Genomic DNA, 18,300 nt, shown 5'->3' with positions numbered 1-18,300 from the left:
AAGAGAAGAACGAACAGGTCTCTGGGTCACACCGTTATCTTCACTAGCCGGCCGGGGTGGTCGAGCGGTTCTAGGCGCTACAGTCTGGAACCGTGCGACCGCTACGGTCGCAGGTTCGAATCCTGCCTCGGGAATGGATGTGTATGATGTCCTTAGGTTAGTTATGTTTAAGTAGTTCTAAGTTCTAGGGGACTGATGACCTCAGATGTTAAGTCCCATAGTGCTCAGAGCCATTTTTATCTTCACTATCCACTTAACATTAATGTGACCACCACCTATGTTTACGCCAACGTGCAGTAACCACTCACAGACGGCAGGTAACAGCATTAGCAATGGAGGGTATACGAAGCGAGTCTTATCGGAGAGGGGGGGGGGGGAGGGGGGGGGGACGCTGAAAATAGTGCAGTCATCGTAACGTGGAAACAGCGATTTATCTGACAACGAAAAGGATATGATCTCTGGCTTTCTGGTCAAGGGTGGAAACATTTCCGAAATGGCTCAGTTTGTAAATTGTTCGCGTGCAAAATGGCACTATCTAAAACCGGATCGAGAGGCAACCACATGTCACGGATTGCGCGGTCACTCCCGCCGGAAGTTCGGTCCTCCCTCGAGCATGGGTGTGAGTGTTGTTCATAGCATAAGTTTAACTTAGTTTAAGTAGTGTGTAAGTCTAGGGACCGATGACCTCAGGAGTTTGGTCCCTTAGGAATTCACACACATTTGTTTAGAGGTAGCCAGGCCATAGACAACAGAGGTGAACGATGGCAGTGCGGATGTCTACAAGCACATAGACGTGCAACTGACTGCCCAGATGAACCAAGGGGCTACCATAAGCGTCTCCTCAACCACCGTCCATCGAACGTTGCTGTGTATTGTCCTCTGAAGCAGGTATTTCTTGTTACACCAGATTGGTGGCCGGGACCATGGATCAATGAAAACATCTCGCTTGGACGGATGAATCATGTTTCTTGATAGAATGAATGCTTTCACGACCGGATGACGTTGCTTCTGGTAAACCTTTCAGGGTAGAGGGTCTCTCTCTCTCTCTCTCTCTCTCTCTCTCTCTCTCTCTCTCTCTCTCTGCCTATTGCTTCCTTCCCCCTTTGTGGATGCGTATGTCGAACACGGCGTAATAGGAACTGAATCAGAGGTTTCAAGAACTATTGAGTCTGGATCAGAGTAATGCAACGATGTGACTTGAGCTTAGTGGAAAACGCGGTTCGCAAAAAGCTGTCAACATTTGAAATGTGGCGCTGCAGGAGGATGTTTATCGTTAAGTGGGCAGCTAAAACACGAAGCAAGTTGCGACTAGAAGCACTTGAAGACGAAATCTCCTGAGTGGTGATGGGACAGGTCAGTGAGATATCTCCGTAGGCTTCCAGAAATAGTCAAATAGTTCTTGCAATAAGCAGTGAAAGGAGAAAAATCGGAATTCAGAGACGAAGTCTATGATATGTTAGGCAACTGATATACACGCGCAGTAGAAAAAGTAAGGATACAAAAGTATCCACGTCATACATGCAGAGATTGGTGGCAACATCGAACTAGATGGAAGTTTTTGACCTGAAAACCAAATTGCTTGTAAGAGAACTTTTCTGTAAGACTGTAAAGATGCGTTATAAAAACTACTAAGAAAGTATTAAAATTAATACACTACTGGCCATTAAAATTGCTACACAAAGAAGAAATGCAGATGATAAACGGGTATTCATTGGACAAATATATTATACTAGCACTGACATGTGATTACAGTTTCACGCAATTTGGGTGCCTAGATCCTGAGAAATCAGTACACAGAACAACCACCTCTCGCCGTAATAACGGCGTTGATACGCCTGGGTATTGAGTCAAACAGCGCTTGGATGGCGTGTACAGGTACAGCTGCCCATGCAGCTTCAACACGATTCCTCAGTTCATCGAAAGTAGTGACTGGCGTATTGTGACGAGCCAGTTGCTCGGCCACCATCGACCAGACGTTTTCAATTTGTTAGAGATCTGGAGAATGTGCTGGCCAGGGCAGCAGTCGAACATTTTCTGTATCCAGAAAGGCCCGCGCAGGACCTGCAACATGCGGTCGTCCATTATCCTGCTGAAATGTAGGGTTTCGCAGGGATCGAATTAAGGGTAGAGCCACGGATCGTAACACATCTGAAATGTAACGTCCACTGTTCAAAGTGACGTCAATGCGAACAAGAGGTGACCGAGACGTGTAACGAATGGGACCCCATACCATCACGCCGGGTCATATGCCAGTATGGCGATGACGAATACACGCTTCCAATGTGCGTTCACCGCGATGACGCCAAACACGGACGCTACTATCATGATGCTGTAAACAGAACCTGGATTCATCCGAAAAAATGACGTTTTGCCATTCGTGCACCCAGGTTCGTCATTGGGAAGACCATAGCAGGCACTCCTGTCTGTGATGCAGCGCCAAGGGTAACCGCAGCCATGGTCTTCGAGCTGATAGTCCATGCTGCTGCAAACGTCGTCGAACTGTTCGTGCAGATGGTTGTTGTCTTGCAAACTCCCCATCTGTTGACTCAGGGATCGAGACGTAGCTGCACGGTCCTTTACAGCCATGCGGATAAGATGCCTGTCGTCTCGACTGCTAGTGATACGAGGCCGTTGGGATCCAGCACGGCCTTCCGTATTACCCTCCTGAACCCACTGATTCCATATTCTGCTAACAGTCATTGGATCTCGACCAACGCGAGCAGCAATGTCGCGATACGATAAACCGTAATCGCGATAGGCTACAATCCAACCTTTATCAAAGTCGGAAACGCGATGGTACGCATTTCTCCTCCTTGCACGAGGCATCACGACGACGTTTCACCAGGCAACGCCGGTCAACTGCTGTTTGTGTATGAGAAATCGGTTGGAAACTTTCCTCATGTCAGCACGTTGTAGGTGTCGCCACCGGCGCGAACCTTGTGTGAATGCTCTGAAAAGCTAATCATTTGCATATCACAGCATCTTCTTCCTGTCGGTTAAATTTAGCGTCTGTAGTACGTCATCTTCGTGGTGTAGCAATTTTAATGGCCAGTGGTGTATAAAACTTAGCTACATTCAATTTTTTACTATAACGTCCTGTTCATTTTTTTCTATGCAGCTAACAGTTCATGTGTAGTGAACGAGAGAATGTTCATTTTTTTCTATACAACTAACAATTCATGTGTAGCGAATGTGCTAAAATCTCGCAGTGGTTTTTGAAGGCATTGCGGGTAGCATAAAATCAAAACTTGGGGGCAACAGAGCCATCCTGTGTATGAAATGCAGGTTTTCCGAGTGCTGAGCTGAAGTGAGGCGCAGTTCTCGCGTCCAGAACCTGCTGTCCCGGTCAATTGGCTGACCTGCCGGAACTCTGTTCCAGACGCCGACATGAGGGGGCTGGTGGCACTCCTGCTGCTACTGGTTGGCGGCTTGATGGACGCGGTGGCCCTGCCCGCCAGACCTCCAGCGTCCGACACTCACCAGCTGCTGCCGCCGGCACTTCATGGGAGACATCACCAGGAGGCCTCCAACAGCCCACTTTTGCCGAAGGTGAGGTGCGAGTGCAAACTAGCGACAGACAAGTGCCGAAGCCTGGGTAGAAAAGTTACAGGCGCTACAAAAACGTGGTTCTGATGTTGTTGTGCACTTCCGACATGTTATTTTATCTAATTGCACAATGATGAGTCAAAACATTACGATCAGCTGCTTGATAACGTGTTGGTCCACCCCTAGACGCAATACAGCGGCGATTCTGCGTGGCGAGGTTTCGACATCATACGTAGTGTTCCGAAGGTATGTGGCACCAGATGTTTGTGTGTGTTGTTTGTTGTTGAGGTCTTCAGTCTGAAGACTGGTTTGATGCAGCTCTCCATGCTACTCTATGCTATGCAAGCCTCTTTATCTCCGAATAACTACTGCAACTTACATCCTTCTGAATCTGCTTAGTGTATTCATCTCCTGATCTCCCTCTACACACATTTTTATTCCCAGCACATCCCTCCAGTACTAAATTTGTGATCCCAGGATGTCTCAGAATGTGGCCTATCAATCGACCCCTTCTTCTAGTCAAGTTGCGTCACAAATTTCTTTTGTCTCCAGTTCTGTTCAGTGCCTCATCATTAGCTAACGTGATCTACCAATCCAATCTTCAACGTTCTTCTGTAGTATCACATTTCAAAAGCTTTTATTCTCTTCATGTCTGAACTGTTTATCGTCCACGTTTGGCGGGCCGGAGCGGCCGAGCGGTTCTAGGCGCTCAGTCTGGAACCGCGCGACCGATACGGTCGCAGGTTCTAATCCTGCCTCGGGCATGGATGTGTGTGTTGTCCTTAGGTTGGTTAAGTTTAAGTAGTTCTAAGTTCTGGGGGACTGATGACCTCAGAACTTAAGTCCCATAGTGCTCAGAGCCATTTGAACCATTTTATCGTCCACGTTTTACTTCTATACATAGCTACATTCCATAGAAACACTTTCAGAAAAGATTTCATGTCTCTTAAATAGTCAGAAACGCTTTTCTTGACATTGCCTGTCTACATTTTATATCCTCTCTACTTCGACCATCATCAGTTATTTTGCTGCCCAAATAGCAAAACTGATCTACTACTTTAAGTGTCTCGTTTCCTAATCTAATTCCCTCAGCATCACGTGATTTAGTTAGACTATATTCCATTATCCTTGTCTTGCTTTTGTTGATGCTCACCTTATATCCTCCTTTCAAGACACTCTCCATGCCCTCCCACTGCTCTTTCAAGTCCTTTACTGTCTCTGACAGAATTCCAGCGCCATCGGCAAACCTCAAGGTTTTTAGAATGAGATTTTCACTCTACAGCGGAGTGTGCGCTTATATGAAACTTCCTGGCAGATTAAAACTGTGTGCCGGGCCAAGACTCGAACTCGGGACCTTTGCCTTTAGCGGGCAAGTGCTCTACCAACAGAGCCACCCAAGGACGACTCAGGCCCCGTCCTCACAACTGTACTTCTGCCAGTACCTCGTCTCCTACTTTCCAAACTTTACAGAAGCTCTTCTGCGAACCTTGCAGAACTAGCACTCCTGAAAGAAAGGATATTGTGGACACATGGCTTAGCCACAGCCTGGTGGCTGGAGTCGTGCTTGGGTACCTCAAGGTTTTTCTTTCTTCCCCATGGATTTTAATTCCTACTACAAATCTTTCTTTTTTTTCCTTTACTGCTTGCTCAATATACAGACTGAACAATATCGGGGATAGGCTGCAGGCATGTCTCACTCCCTTCCCAACCACTGCTTCCCTTTCATGCCCCTCAACTCTTATAACTTCCATCTGGTTTCTGTACAAATTGTAAATGGCATTTTGCTCCCAATATTTTACCCCTGCCACCTTCAGAGTTTGAGAGAGAGAATTCCAGGCGACAATGTCAAAAGCTTTCTCTAAGGTTACATGTGCTATAACCGCAGCTTTTCTTTTCATTAACCAATCTTCTAAGATCAGTCGTAGGGTCGGTATCGCTTCTCGTGTTCCTAAATTTGTCCGGAGTCCAAATTCATCTTCCCTGAGGTCGGCTTCCACCAGTTTCTCCATTGCTCTTCAATGAATTGGCGCTAGCGTTTTGCAACTGTTGCTTATAAAACTCACAGTTCGGTAATATTCACACCTGTCACCACCTGGTTTCTTTGGAATTCGAATTATTACGTTCTTCTTGAGGTCTGAAGGTATTTCACCTGTCTCATACGTCTTGCACACCAGGTTACGCAATTCCCTTAAATTACGGGCTGGTTGTTTGCGGGCGAAGAGCCCGTGTCCGTTAACGTTCCTGATGTGTTCCATAGGGTTCAGTTAAGGCGAATTTGGCGTCCAAGTCATCGAAATGGGTTCACTTGGTTCAAATGGTTCTGAGCACTATGGGACTTAACATCTGTGGTCATCAGTCCCCTAGAACTTAGAACTACTTAAACCTCACTAACTTAAGGATATCACACACATCCATGCCCGAGGCAGGATTCGAACCTGCGACCGTAGCATTCGCGCGGCTCCGGACTGAAGCGCCTAGAACCTCTTGGCCACCGCGGACGGCACATGGGTTCACTATCATTCTCTTCAAATTAGTGTAGCATGATCCTGGCCTCCTAGCACGGATGGTTATCTTGCTGGAAGATGCCATTGTCGTCTGGAAGACATCAAGCATTAGCGGATGTCAGTGGACCACAATAACCTTATGCAGTGTACAGCCGTCACGGTGCCTTTGGTTACTACCACAGGTCTCATGGAGTCCTAAGTCGATATCCTCTATTCCTCCATAGCATAATATTGCCTGCACCGCATCGCGGCAGTGACGCGTTTAATATTTCGACCAGCTTTTTGCCTGGATAACATCGTCTACATCTACATCATACCTCGCAAGCAACATAATGGTGTTTGGCAGAGGGTAATCCTGGTACCACTAAGTGATTTTGCCCCCCCCCCCCCCCATTTCACTGTTCCTCTCCCTAATGGCGAGTGGGAAGAATGACTGTCAGTAAGCCTCTATATTGTGTCTAATTTCTCGTCGACGTCATTACGCGAGAAGTATCTGGGAGAAAGTAATATGTTGGCCGACTCTTTCCGGAAAGAGCTCTCTCGAAAGTTCAGTGGTAAACATCCCAGTGAAGCCCAACGCCTCTCTTGTAGCTTCTGCCAACGGAGTTTGCTGAGCACCTCTGCAACGGCCCCGTTGAAATATTCCAGGGAGTAACAATCAGCAAACACTTATCTTCATTTCTCGGCGATCTCCGATGCTGCAGTAGCTGTAAAAAAATTTGCGAGTTATCTGCTCCATCCAAAATTTGCTGCAACTTGCTGAGCTCTTGACACTGTAGCTACTGATTTGGTAGTGCTAAGAGAAATTTCAAGAAATTCCGGCTAATACGGTGCCTCTTTCAAAAATCACATCTTCATTTCGTAATACTGTAACAAAACTGACTCACAAAAAGTATCGAAAAACTGACACCTCCACGGCTGATTCGCCACTGCTTATGTATATTTGTAGCAATTACTGCCTACGTCATCCATTACTAGAAACGGATAGTTTATGGATTACAATCAAAATCTTCCTAGTGTACGCAGACTGTCGCCATTCAGTTACGAATTAATTCGTTTCCTCTCACATAGCAAACATGAAGCTTTGGTTCTTTGGTTTTCGGAGTAGAGGGATTAAACTGACTGGTTACCAGTCCATGAAGTTTTTACACGGCTTTCAGCTGTTAATACTGAAATTCGTAAAATATGTTCGCTGCCCGCCCCCGGGAGCTGAGTGGTGGCCGTTAACTTGAACGGATGTCACGTGACGTCCGCCCAGACCAAACACCACGAACAACACCGAACAAAATAAAGAAAAAAAAGTGGTCAGCGCGGCAGAATGTCAGTCCTAAGGGCCCGGGTTAGATTCCCTACTGGGTCGGAGATATTCTCCGCTCAGGGACTGGGTGTTGTGTTGTTCTAATCGTCATCATTTCATCCACATCGACGCGCAAGTCGCCGAAGTGGCGTCAAATCGAAAGATTTGAACCCGGCCAACGGTCTACCCGACGGGAGGCCCTAGTCACACGACATTTACATTTATTTTCGCTAAAAATGTTTTTCGAAAAAGTTGCCTACATCATCCTAACATATCTGTGAGTTCATTAAACAAATATAAACGAAATGCAAATTTCAATCCTTACAAAAACTATCCTGCAATTACAAAATGAGAATTGTTGATGTTTTATTTTCAAGTATCGATTGGTAAAAGTCGAACCAGCGCAGAGATATATGTTTGCTTGCTGAAGTTGGCAAGGAATTAACGACAGAATATGAATCAGTATGGTAAATTAAATTCTAAATGGCCAGATAACTGAAGTAAGGTTGTTGCAAAATTTGCATAAGCCTGTAAATGTGACAGTCTGAAGCCTGAGCGCTTGATTCATACTCATCCTAACGATCATATATTAGTACGTTTCACTGTGATGAAACGCGTAGCTTTCGTTGGACCTTCTCTATCTCTTCTATCAGTCCTACCTGGTAAGGATCCTATATTGATGAGCAATACTCAACAGTCGTTCGACGAATCACTTTATAAGCCACTTCCTTCGTGCACGATTTACATTTCCTTAAGATTCTTCTTATGAATCTGAGTCTGGCATCTGCTTTTCCTACTGTTTTATGTGGTCATTCCACTTAAGATCGCTCTGGATAGTTAATCCTAAATATTTTACGTTGGATACTGTTTCCAGCAGTTTCTCACCATTAGTGTAGTTGTACAGTAGTGGCTTTCTTTTCCTGTGTATGCGCATTACTTTACATTTATTTACGTTCAGGGTCAAATGCTAGAGCCTGCAACATTCATCAGTCCTCTGTAGGTCATTCCACAAATCGATACCATCTTCTAGCGTTGTTCCTTAGCGTACTCCGGAAATTATTTTTAAATCAGTCGGTTTTGCGACGTGTTGAGTTCCGTCTGCAATGAAGTTTTGAATCTAGTTGAAAATCTGGTACCATATACGATGAGCTCGTTTTTTTTTTTTTTTTTTTTTTTTCACTAAACGTCAGTGCGGGATGGTGTCAAATGTCTCCCTGGAGTCAGGGATCACGGCATCGACTTAAGCGATGTTGTGTACATCGCTATCGAGGAACAGAGCGATCTGATTGTTAGAGTAGATAATCCAAATAGCAGCTTATAGTGAGTAATCTTTATTTACGACAAACTATTTCGGCTTAATCGCCATTTTCAAGTACGTCTTAACTGATGTGACGTGTATATTGTATCATTAGTGAACTGTTTAGTAACTGTCACTGCTTTAATTAGAGCATAAATGGTGTAAAGATGTTGAAATTAAATGTTAGTTCAAAAATGGTTCAAATGGATGAGCACTATGGGACTTAACATCTGAGGTCATCAGTTCCCTAGAACTTAGAACTACTTAAACCTAACTAACCTAAGGACATCACACACATTCATGCCCGAGGCAGGAACCGAACCTGCGACCGTAGTGGTCGCACAGTTTCGGAAAGAAGCGCCTAGAACCGCTCGGTAAATGTTAGTTACGACGCTATAGCGTCGTTAACAGTGTAACTGTAAAGCTGTTGTCACGTCGTAATTAACATTTTATTTTCAACATCCTGACATCATTCACTAACTTATTAAAGCAGTGACAGTTACAAAAAACGCTACTGGCCATTAAAATTGTTACACCACGAAGATGACGTGCTACAGACGCGAAATTTAACCGACAGGAAGAAGATGCTGTGATATGCAAATCATTAGCTTTTCAGAGCATTCACACAAGGTTGGAGCCGGTGGCGACACCTACAACGTGCTGACATGAGGAAAGTTTCCAACCGATTTCTCATACACAAACAGCAGTTGACGGGCGTCGCATGGTGAAACGTAGCTGTGATGCCTCGTGTAAAGAGGAGAAATGCGTACCTTCACGTTTCCGACTTTGATAAAGGTCGGATTGTAGCCTATCGCGATTGCGGTTTATCATATCGCGACGTTGCTGCTCGCGTTGGTCGAATTCCAGTTGTTAGCAGAATATGGAATCGGTGGGTTCCGGAGGGTAATACGGATCGCCGTGCAGGATCCCAACGGCCTCGTATCACTAGCAGTCGAGATGAGAGGCATCTTATCCGCCTGGCAGCAACGGATCGTGCAGCCACGTCTCAATCCTTGAACCAACAGATGAGAACGTTTGCAAGACAACCACCATCTGCACGATCAGTTCGACGACGTTTGCAGCAGCATGGACTATCAGCTCGGAGACCATGGCTGCCGTTACCCTTGACGCTGCATCACAGACAGAAGCGCCTGCGATGGTATATTCAACTACGAACCCGGGTGCACGAATGGCAAAACGTCATTTTTTCGGATGAATTCAGGTTCTGTTTACAGCATCATGATGGTCGCATCCGTGTTTGGCGACATCGCGGTGAATGCACATTGGAAGCGTGTATTCGTCATCGCCATACTGGCGTATCACCCGGCGTGGTGGTATGGGGTGCCATTGGTTACACGTCTCGGTCACCTCTTGTTCGCATTGACGGCACTTTGAACAGTGGACGTTAAATTTCAGGTGTGTTACGTCCCGTGGCTCTACCCTTCAGTCGATCCGTGCGAATCGCTACATTTCAGCAGGATAATGCAAGACCGCATATTGCAGGTCCTGCGCGGGCCTTTCTGGGTACAGAAAATGTTCGACTGCTGTCCTGGCCAGCACATTCTCCAGATCTCTAACCAATTGAAAACGTCTGGTCAATGGTGGCCGAGCAACTGGCTCGTCACAATACGCCAGTCACTACTCTTGATGTGTTGAAGCTGCATGGGCAGCTGTACCTGTACACGCCATCCAAGCTCTGTTTGACTCAATGCCTAGGCGTATCAAGGCCGTTATTACGGCCAGAGGTGGTTGTTCTGGGTACTGATTTCTCAGTATCTATGCACCCAAATTGCGTGAAAATGTAATCACATGTCAGTTGTAGTATAATACATTTGTTCAATGAATATCCGTTTATAATCTACATTTCTTCTCTTCTTTGTGTAGCAATTTTAATTGCCAGTAGTGTATAAAGCTCAGTTATCGTATGCATCTGTTCTGGGGCCACATGTCGGGGCATGGCCATCGAAATGATGCAACAAGAAGCGTGACTCGTCCCTCCAAGCAAAACGTTTCCATTGTTGCACTGTTCAGTCTCGATGATCACTCACTCACCGCAGTCGTAATTGGATGTGGCGTTGAGTCAAAATGGAAACACAGAGGGGTCCCTCAGCTGCGAAGCCCTTGTTAAACAAGGCGAGGTTAACGCTGCGCTCCGGAACACTTGCGCCCACTCCAGCACTCTACTCTGTCGCCAGATCTGCCACAGGCCGCTGCGCCCGATATCCACGTTCTGTGACGAGACTTGGATGTCCGAACACTTTATCGCTCACTCTAGGTTTCACCGCCGTCCGTCCACCACTTTTCACAAATGATCACGATAGCAGTTGTTCTCCAGATACTCGCTCCGAGGCGCCGTGACGTAACAGACTGCCGTTTGTCAGAAGTCGCTTCTGTCAAGGCTGTCTTGTGACAGCCAGAGCGAGAGCACCAGCAGCAGCGAGTACTGTTTGTATAAAGCGTTTATTTTGCATTTTGTTTACGACCTTCCACTAAGGAAGGGATTCTATTTGTGTTTATCTGCTCTGCATAGTAACTAACAGTTCTTGATAAAACTTTACGTAGTTTTCGTGTTAGATTTCTTAGTGTTTTCTTGATCGTTTAGAACAGAAAGCGCCCTAAAACCGTCTTTTGTTTGTTTCGCGGCTGTTAGCCACTAGTCACTTGAATCAGCAGTTGTCTTGTGACAGCCAGAGCGAGAGCACCAGCAGCAGCGAGTACTGTTTGTATAAAGCGTTTTTGTACTTATTTGCTGCGCTTAGCTTTTAAATAGTTTTTCTGGGAAAACCTAGCGTAGTTTTCGCGTCTCGTATTTCAGTGAGTGTTTCTTGATTATCAGAGTAGCTCATCAGAAGATTATCTTGGGAATTTGTCACCGTATAGAGTAGGGTAAACATAGTCATGTGTAGGGACTGTGGTTGTTGTGAGCGGACGCAAGGAGAATTGGCCACTCTTCGGGGGCAGGTGGAGGCTTTGTCTGTTAGGCTCATCGAGCTCGAGGCGCAGGCGTCGGCTCGTAGTGGCGTTGGGGCAACTGTGGTGAGACCTATGCCTACTTCGGTGGCCTTGGAATCACATGGAACCCCTGATGTCGCTGCGTCTTCCGGCAGTGAGCATCTTACCGGTCAGCCATCACTCCAGGGTGAATGGCGGACAGTGGTGGGCTCGCGCGTGCCTGGCCGAAAGGCGAAGGTGGGATCTGGCCGCGTGGCAGCTGCCTTACCCCTATCCAACAGGTACGGGGTGCTTCCTAGTGGTGATGACATCGTTTCCGAGCCACCACAGGATGCCTCGCCTGTTGGACCAGTGGCCGATTCTCCGGCAAGGTCCCGACAGTCACAGAGGGCGGGCCTATTAGTTATAGGGAGCTCCAACGTTAGGCGGGTTATGGAGCCCCTCAGGAAAATAGCGGGTAGGTCGGGGAAGAATGCCAGTGTGCACTCGGTGTGCTTGCCGGGGGGTCTCGTCCGTAATGTGGAGGAGGCCCTTCCGGCAGCTATTGAACGCACTGGGTGTGACCGGCTGCAGATAGTAGCACATGTCGGAACGAATGACGCCTGCCGCTTGGGTTCTGAGGCCATCCTTGGTTCCTTCCGGCGGCTGGCTGATTTGGTGAAGACAACCAGCATCGCACGCGGAGTGCAAGCTGAGCTTAATATCTGCAGCATAGTGCCCAGAGTCGATCGCGGTCCTCTGGTTTGGAGCCGTGTGGAGGGTCTAAACCAGAGGCTCAGACGACTCTGCGACTATAATGGTTGCAAATTCATCGACCTCCGTTATTGGGTGGAGAACTGTAGGGCCCCCCTAGACAGGTCAGGCGTGCACTACACACCGGAAGCAGCTACTAGGGTAGCAGAGTACGTGTGGCGTGCACACGGGGGTTTTTTAGGTTAGAGGGACCCCCCCTTGGGCGAAACGATAAAATACCTGACGGCTTACCAGAGAGGACATTATCATCGTTGATAAACAACGTCCGTCCTCAGAGTCCAAAAACAGGAAAAGTTAACGTAATATTGGTAAACTGCAGGAGTATCCAGGGCAAGGTTCCTGAATTAGTATCTCTTATTGAAGGAAATAGTGCGCATATAGTATTAGGAACGGAAAGTTGGTTAAAACCGGAAGTGAACAGTAACGAAATCCTAGACACAGAATGGAATATATACCGCAAGGATAGGATAAACGCCAATGGTGGAGGAGTATTTATAGCAGTAAAGAATTCAATAATATCCAGTGAAGTTATTAGCGAATGCGAATGTGAAATAATCTGGGTTAAGTTAAGTATCAAAGGTGGGTCAGATATGATAGTCGGATGCTTCTATAGACCACCTGCACCAGCAACCGTAGTAGTTGAGCGCCTCAGAGAGAACCTGCAGAACGTCGTGAAGAAGTTTCGTGATCATACTATTGTAATAGGGGGAGACTTCAATCTACCAGGTATAGAATGGGATAGTCACACAATCAGAACTGGAGCCAGGGACAGAGACTCTTGTGACATTATCCTGACTGCCTTGTCCGAGAATTACTTCGAGCAGATAGTTAGAGAACCAACTCGTGAAGCTAACGTTTTAGACCTCATAGCAACAAATAGACCGGAACTTTTCGACTCCGTGAATGTAGAAGAGGGTATCAGTGATCATAAGTCAGTGGTTGCATCAATGACTACAAGTGTAATAAGAAATGCCAAGAAAGGAAGGAAAATATATTTGCTTAACAAGAGTGATAGGGCACAAATCGCAGAATATCTGAGTGACCACCATCAAACGTTCATTTCTGAGGAAGAGGATGTGGAACAAAAATGGAAAAAATTCAGAAACATCGTCCAGTACGCCTTAGATAAGTTCGTACCGACTAAGGTCCAAAGCGAGGGGAAAGATCCACCGTGGTATAACAATCATGTACGAAAGGTACTACGGAAACAAAGAAAGCTTCATCATAGGTTTAAGAGTAGTCGAATCATAGCTGATAAGGAAAAGCTGAACGAAGCGAAAAAGAGCGTAAAGAGAGCAATGAGAGAAGCATTCAACGAATTCGAACATAAAACATTGGCAAACAATCTAAACAAGAACCCTAAAAAGTTTTGGTCATATGTAAAATCGGTAAGCGGATCTAAATCCCCTATTCAGTCACTCGTTGACCACGATGGCACCGAAACAGAGGACGACCGAAGAAAGGCAGAAATACTGAATTCAGTGTTCCGAAACTGTTTCACTGCGGAAAATCGTAACACGGTCCCTGACTTCAGCCGTCGCACGGACGCCAAAATGGAAAATATTGAAATAAACGATATCGGAATTGAAAAACAACTGCTATCACTTAGTAGCGGAAAAGCATCCGGACCAGACGAGATACCCTTAAGATTCTACAGTGATTATGCTAAAGAACTTGCCCCCTTTCTATCAGCAATTTATCGTAGATCGCTGGAAGAACGTAAAGTACCTAGCGACTGGAAGAAAGCGCAGGTCGTTCCCATTTTCAAGAAGGGTCATAAATCAGATGCGAATAATTATAGGCCTATTTCGCTTACGTCAATCTGTTGTAGAATAATGGAACATGTTTTGTGTTCTCGTATTATGACGTTCTTAGATAATACAAATCTCCTTCATCATAACCAACATGGATTCCGCAAACAGAGATCATGTGAAACTCAGCTCGCCCTATTTGCCCAAGAAATTCACAGTGCCGTAGACACTGGCGAGCAGATTGATGCCGTATTCCTGGACTTCAGGAAGGCATTTGATACGGTTCCGCACTTACGTTTAGTGAAAAAAATACGGGCTTACGGAATATCGGACCACGTTTGTGATTGGATTCAGGATTTCCTAGAAGAAAGAACACAACATGTCATTCTTAACGGTTCAAAATCTGCAGATGTAGAGGTAATTTCGGGAGTACCGCAGGGAAGCGTGATAGGACCTTTATTGTTTACAATATACATAAATGACTTAGTTGACAACATCGGTAGCTCCGTGAGGCTATTTGCAGATGACACGGTTGTCTACAAGAAAGTAGCAACATCAGAAGACTCGTACGTACTCCAGGAGGACCTGCAGAGGATTAATGCATGGTGCGACAGCTGGCAGCTTTCCCTAAACGTAGATAAATGTAATATAATGCGCATACATAGGGGCAGAAATCCATTCCAGTACGATTATGCCATAGGTGGTAAATCATTGGAAGCGGTAACGACCGTAAAATACTTAGGAGTTACTATCCGGAGCGATCTGAAGTGGAATGATCACATAAAACAAATAGTGGGAAAAGCAGGCGCCAGGTTGAGATTCATAGGAAGAATTCTAAGAAAATGTGACTCATCGACGAAAGAAGTAGCTTACAAAACGCTTGTTCGTCCGATTCTTGAGTATTGCTCATCAGTATGGGACCCTTACCAGGTTGGATTAATAGAAGAGATAGACATGATCCAGCGAAAAGCAGCGCGATTCGTCATGGGGACATTTAGTCAGCGCGAGAGCGTTACGGAGATGCTGAACAAGCTCCAGTGGCGGACACTTCAAGAAAGGCGTTACGCAATACGGAGAGGTTTATTATCGAAATTACGAGAGAGCGCATTCCGGGAAGAGATGGGCAACATATTACTACCGCCCACATATATCTCGCGTAATGATCACAACGAAAAGATCCGAGAAATTAGAGCAAATACGGAGACTTACAAGCAGTCGTTCTTCCCACGCACAATTCGTGAATGGAACAGGGAAGGGGGGATCAGATAGTGGTACAATAAGTACCCTCCGCCACACACCGTAAGGTGGCTCGCGGAGTATAGATGTAGATGTAGATGTATAGCGCGGTTAAAATAAGTACCGGCTTTTGACAGTTCAGTACGGAGCGAGTGGAGGGAAGCGTAGTTGTCAGCGTGTGCTGGGAGCGTCAACAGGTGCAGCAGTCTAATGCCAAGCCTACTCGGCGTGGAACCTGGCAGCCTCGCTTGAACAGCATGCCGCACAAGCCGGCCGATCTGCGATCTTTCCTAGAGGACTTTAAACAAACTACTCCTTAATAAACTCTGATTTTCGCACATCTTATAGTTTAATTCGTCAGCTTCATGAAAGAACCCCCTATCATTTCGTTAATGGTCATAGTTATTGTGACATTTCGATAGTAGGTAAACTATTGAAAGAGATCCTTAGTTTGCAGTGAAAAATAGATGTCGCTGTGAATTTGCGTGTTGTGCGTGTTAGGCTGCATATTTACTTTTGAATACATCGTGGGAGCAGACAGTGATCAATGTTATTCCTAATAGTTACTATTAAAATCAGTCTTGATCACAAATTTATTTATTCTGGTAACCGGTTTCGACCACGTCTGTGGTCATCTTCAGACCTACAAGTCAAATACAAGGTCTGATCAGAGGGCTACATACATTAAAGAAAATGGTTCAAATGGCTCTGAACACTATGGGACTCAACATCTGAGGTCATCAGTCCCCTAGAACTTGGCACTACCTAAACCTAACTAACCTAAGGACATCACACACATCCAGACTGAAGCGCCTAGAACCGCACGGCCACAATGGCCGGCCATTAAAGAACATTATATAAAACTACAAAGATATAAAATGATAAATTAGCAAAATGCTGCATGAGCAGGAACCTCCTTCTGGTGGTAAATCACTGTTAGATAGAGCAGTGCACGTCTTACTTAAAAACTGGAGGCTCCGCCCACTTTTGACAGAATGATATCATCGCTAACCAATGGATTAAAAGTCAAATAATAACGTAAAATTTCGTAATTAAAAGAAAAAGGCTAGAATGAAAAATAAAAATACATGGAACTTAGCTGGTTCAACAGCAATTGTCAGATAAAATATGTAAAAATATTAAACATATGAGATAAATAAAAATCATTTCGACAGTACATGGGCCGGCCGGAGTGGCCAACCGGTTCTAGGCGCTACAGTCTGGAACCGCGCGACCGGGCATGGATGTGTGTGATGTCCTGAGGTTAGTTAGGTTTAAGTAGTTCTAAGTTCTAGGGGACTGATGACCTCTGCTGTTAAGTCCCATAGTGGTCAGAGCCATTTGAACCATTTTTTGACAGTACATGGGTTGTCCTCTCTGGGCCTGTTGCAGAACCATTTAGAAGCTACTGGTTGCCATATTAAGTATAGATGCCATTCCAAAGATATGGCAGCAGGCTACTCTCCAACGAGGTTGTAATATCGATAGGCAAACACTGTCACGTCAGACGACGTACCATGAAGAGCAGCATGTTGTTATAGAAACGATAGACGCTCTACCCGGGCGCTTTCCATTAAGGAGGCTGCAAAAATCGTTGACTGACGTGTTGTAGTAAATGCTGCACACAAACAATTTCAAGGTGTAACAAGAGACATCCATTTCTATAGGTTATTCGATAGATAATAATTAATTCTTTCAGATGAAAACTGAGATAGAAAGTAACCGACAGCGCACAGTACTTGTCCATATTCTTAAAATACTGCCTATGACACTCCTATATATATTGCAAATTTTCCTCTCCTCCACTGGCAGACGTTACAAGAGAGGAGTTGTGCGTCACGGAGAGATTTACTACTAAAATTTCGGGACAGCACTTTTCAGGAGGAGTCGGACATCTTATTACTTCCACCCACATACATCTCACAAATTGACCACCAGGAGAAAATTCGGGAAATTAGAGCCGATACAGAGGCTTACCGACATTCATTCTTCCCACACACTATTCGTGAGTGGAACAGGGTTGGAGTGATCAGATAGTGGTACCGAAAGTACCCTCCGCCACACACCATTAGGTGGCTTGCGGAGTATGTTGCAGATGTAGATGTACATACGTGATTGCAGCTGACTGCGAACACCTTGGTGTTAAGTACCGAACATAATATCCTGTACACCATCTTCAATATTCACAAGATAGTGAACAGTTTCTCAAGGATATTGATAGTAAAAGAACACCACATAAATAATGTGTGAACAAATATACTGGGTGAGCAGCAGAAGTCTGCAAAGCTTGTAAGGGTGTTGCAGGGGAGATTGTTGAGAGAAATAACTGTTAAAAACAAAATTCTGTACTCTGCGGCATTTGTGGGTTATCTGACATTGAAGTTAGCCAATCACAATGTAGCGTGTGCAGTTTCAATAAGTCTGCCAAAGACAGATTCTCCAAGCTTGTTCCTCGTTTCGCTTCTGCTCGCCTACTTTAAATTTATCATTTCCAAAAAAAGCACATTTTAACTGGTAATGAACATTTGAACAAGTGGTAACTCGCAGATCCACAGATGTCTGGGCATTGCCACTTTTTAGCAGGCGCAAGTACTTGAATTTGCGCGCGCGACGACCCAACTGGCTAGTTTCAACGCTAAATAACTTGGAAACGGCGCAACGTATCGAATTTTGTTCTTAACAGCTACTTCTCACCACACCCTCACTGCAACTACCACCTTATTAGCTTTTCAGACTGTTTCTGACCATCCTCTATAATAGAGAAAATAACTTTAAAAATGACCATATCTTCACCAAAATCTATCTTTGCTTCATATACACTACTGGCCATTAAAACTGCGACACCTAGAAGAAATGCAGATAATAAACGGGTATCCATTGGACAAATATATTATACTGGAACTGACATGTAATTACATTTTCACGCAATTTGGGGTGCATAGATCCTGAGAAATCAGTACCCAG

At 45.3% G+C, this 18,300-nt stretch overlaps 1 protein-coding gene across 1 annotated transcript in view; it reads left to right on the top strand.

Moving 5' to 3' along the window:
* The window catches only part of LOC126474302 (mucin-2-like), a 53,159-nt gene that overhangs the window by 14,314 nt on the left and 20,545 nt on the right, over nt 1–18,300 (top strand). Inside the window, exon 2 of the mRNA XM_050101768.1 lies at nt 3,380–3,549. Within this exon, the coding sequence (XP_049957725.1) occupies nt 3,388–3,549 (162 nt within the window). The 5' untranslated portion in view covers nt 3,380–3,387. The remainder of the gene's footprint in view (nt 1–3,379; nt 3,550–18,300) is intronic.

The sequence above is a fragment of the Schistocerca serialis genome, chromosome 4, assembly GCF_023864345.2.
Source record: "Schistocerca serialis cubense isolate TAMUIC-IGC-003099 chromosome 4, iqSchSeri2.2, whole genome shotgun sequence".
NCBI lineage: Eukaryota > Metazoa > Arthropoda > Insecta > Orthoptera > Acrididae > Schistocerca > Schistocerca serialis.
Note: the sequence above shows the minus strand (reverse complement) of the source record. Positions and strands in the feature narration are given on the sequence as shown.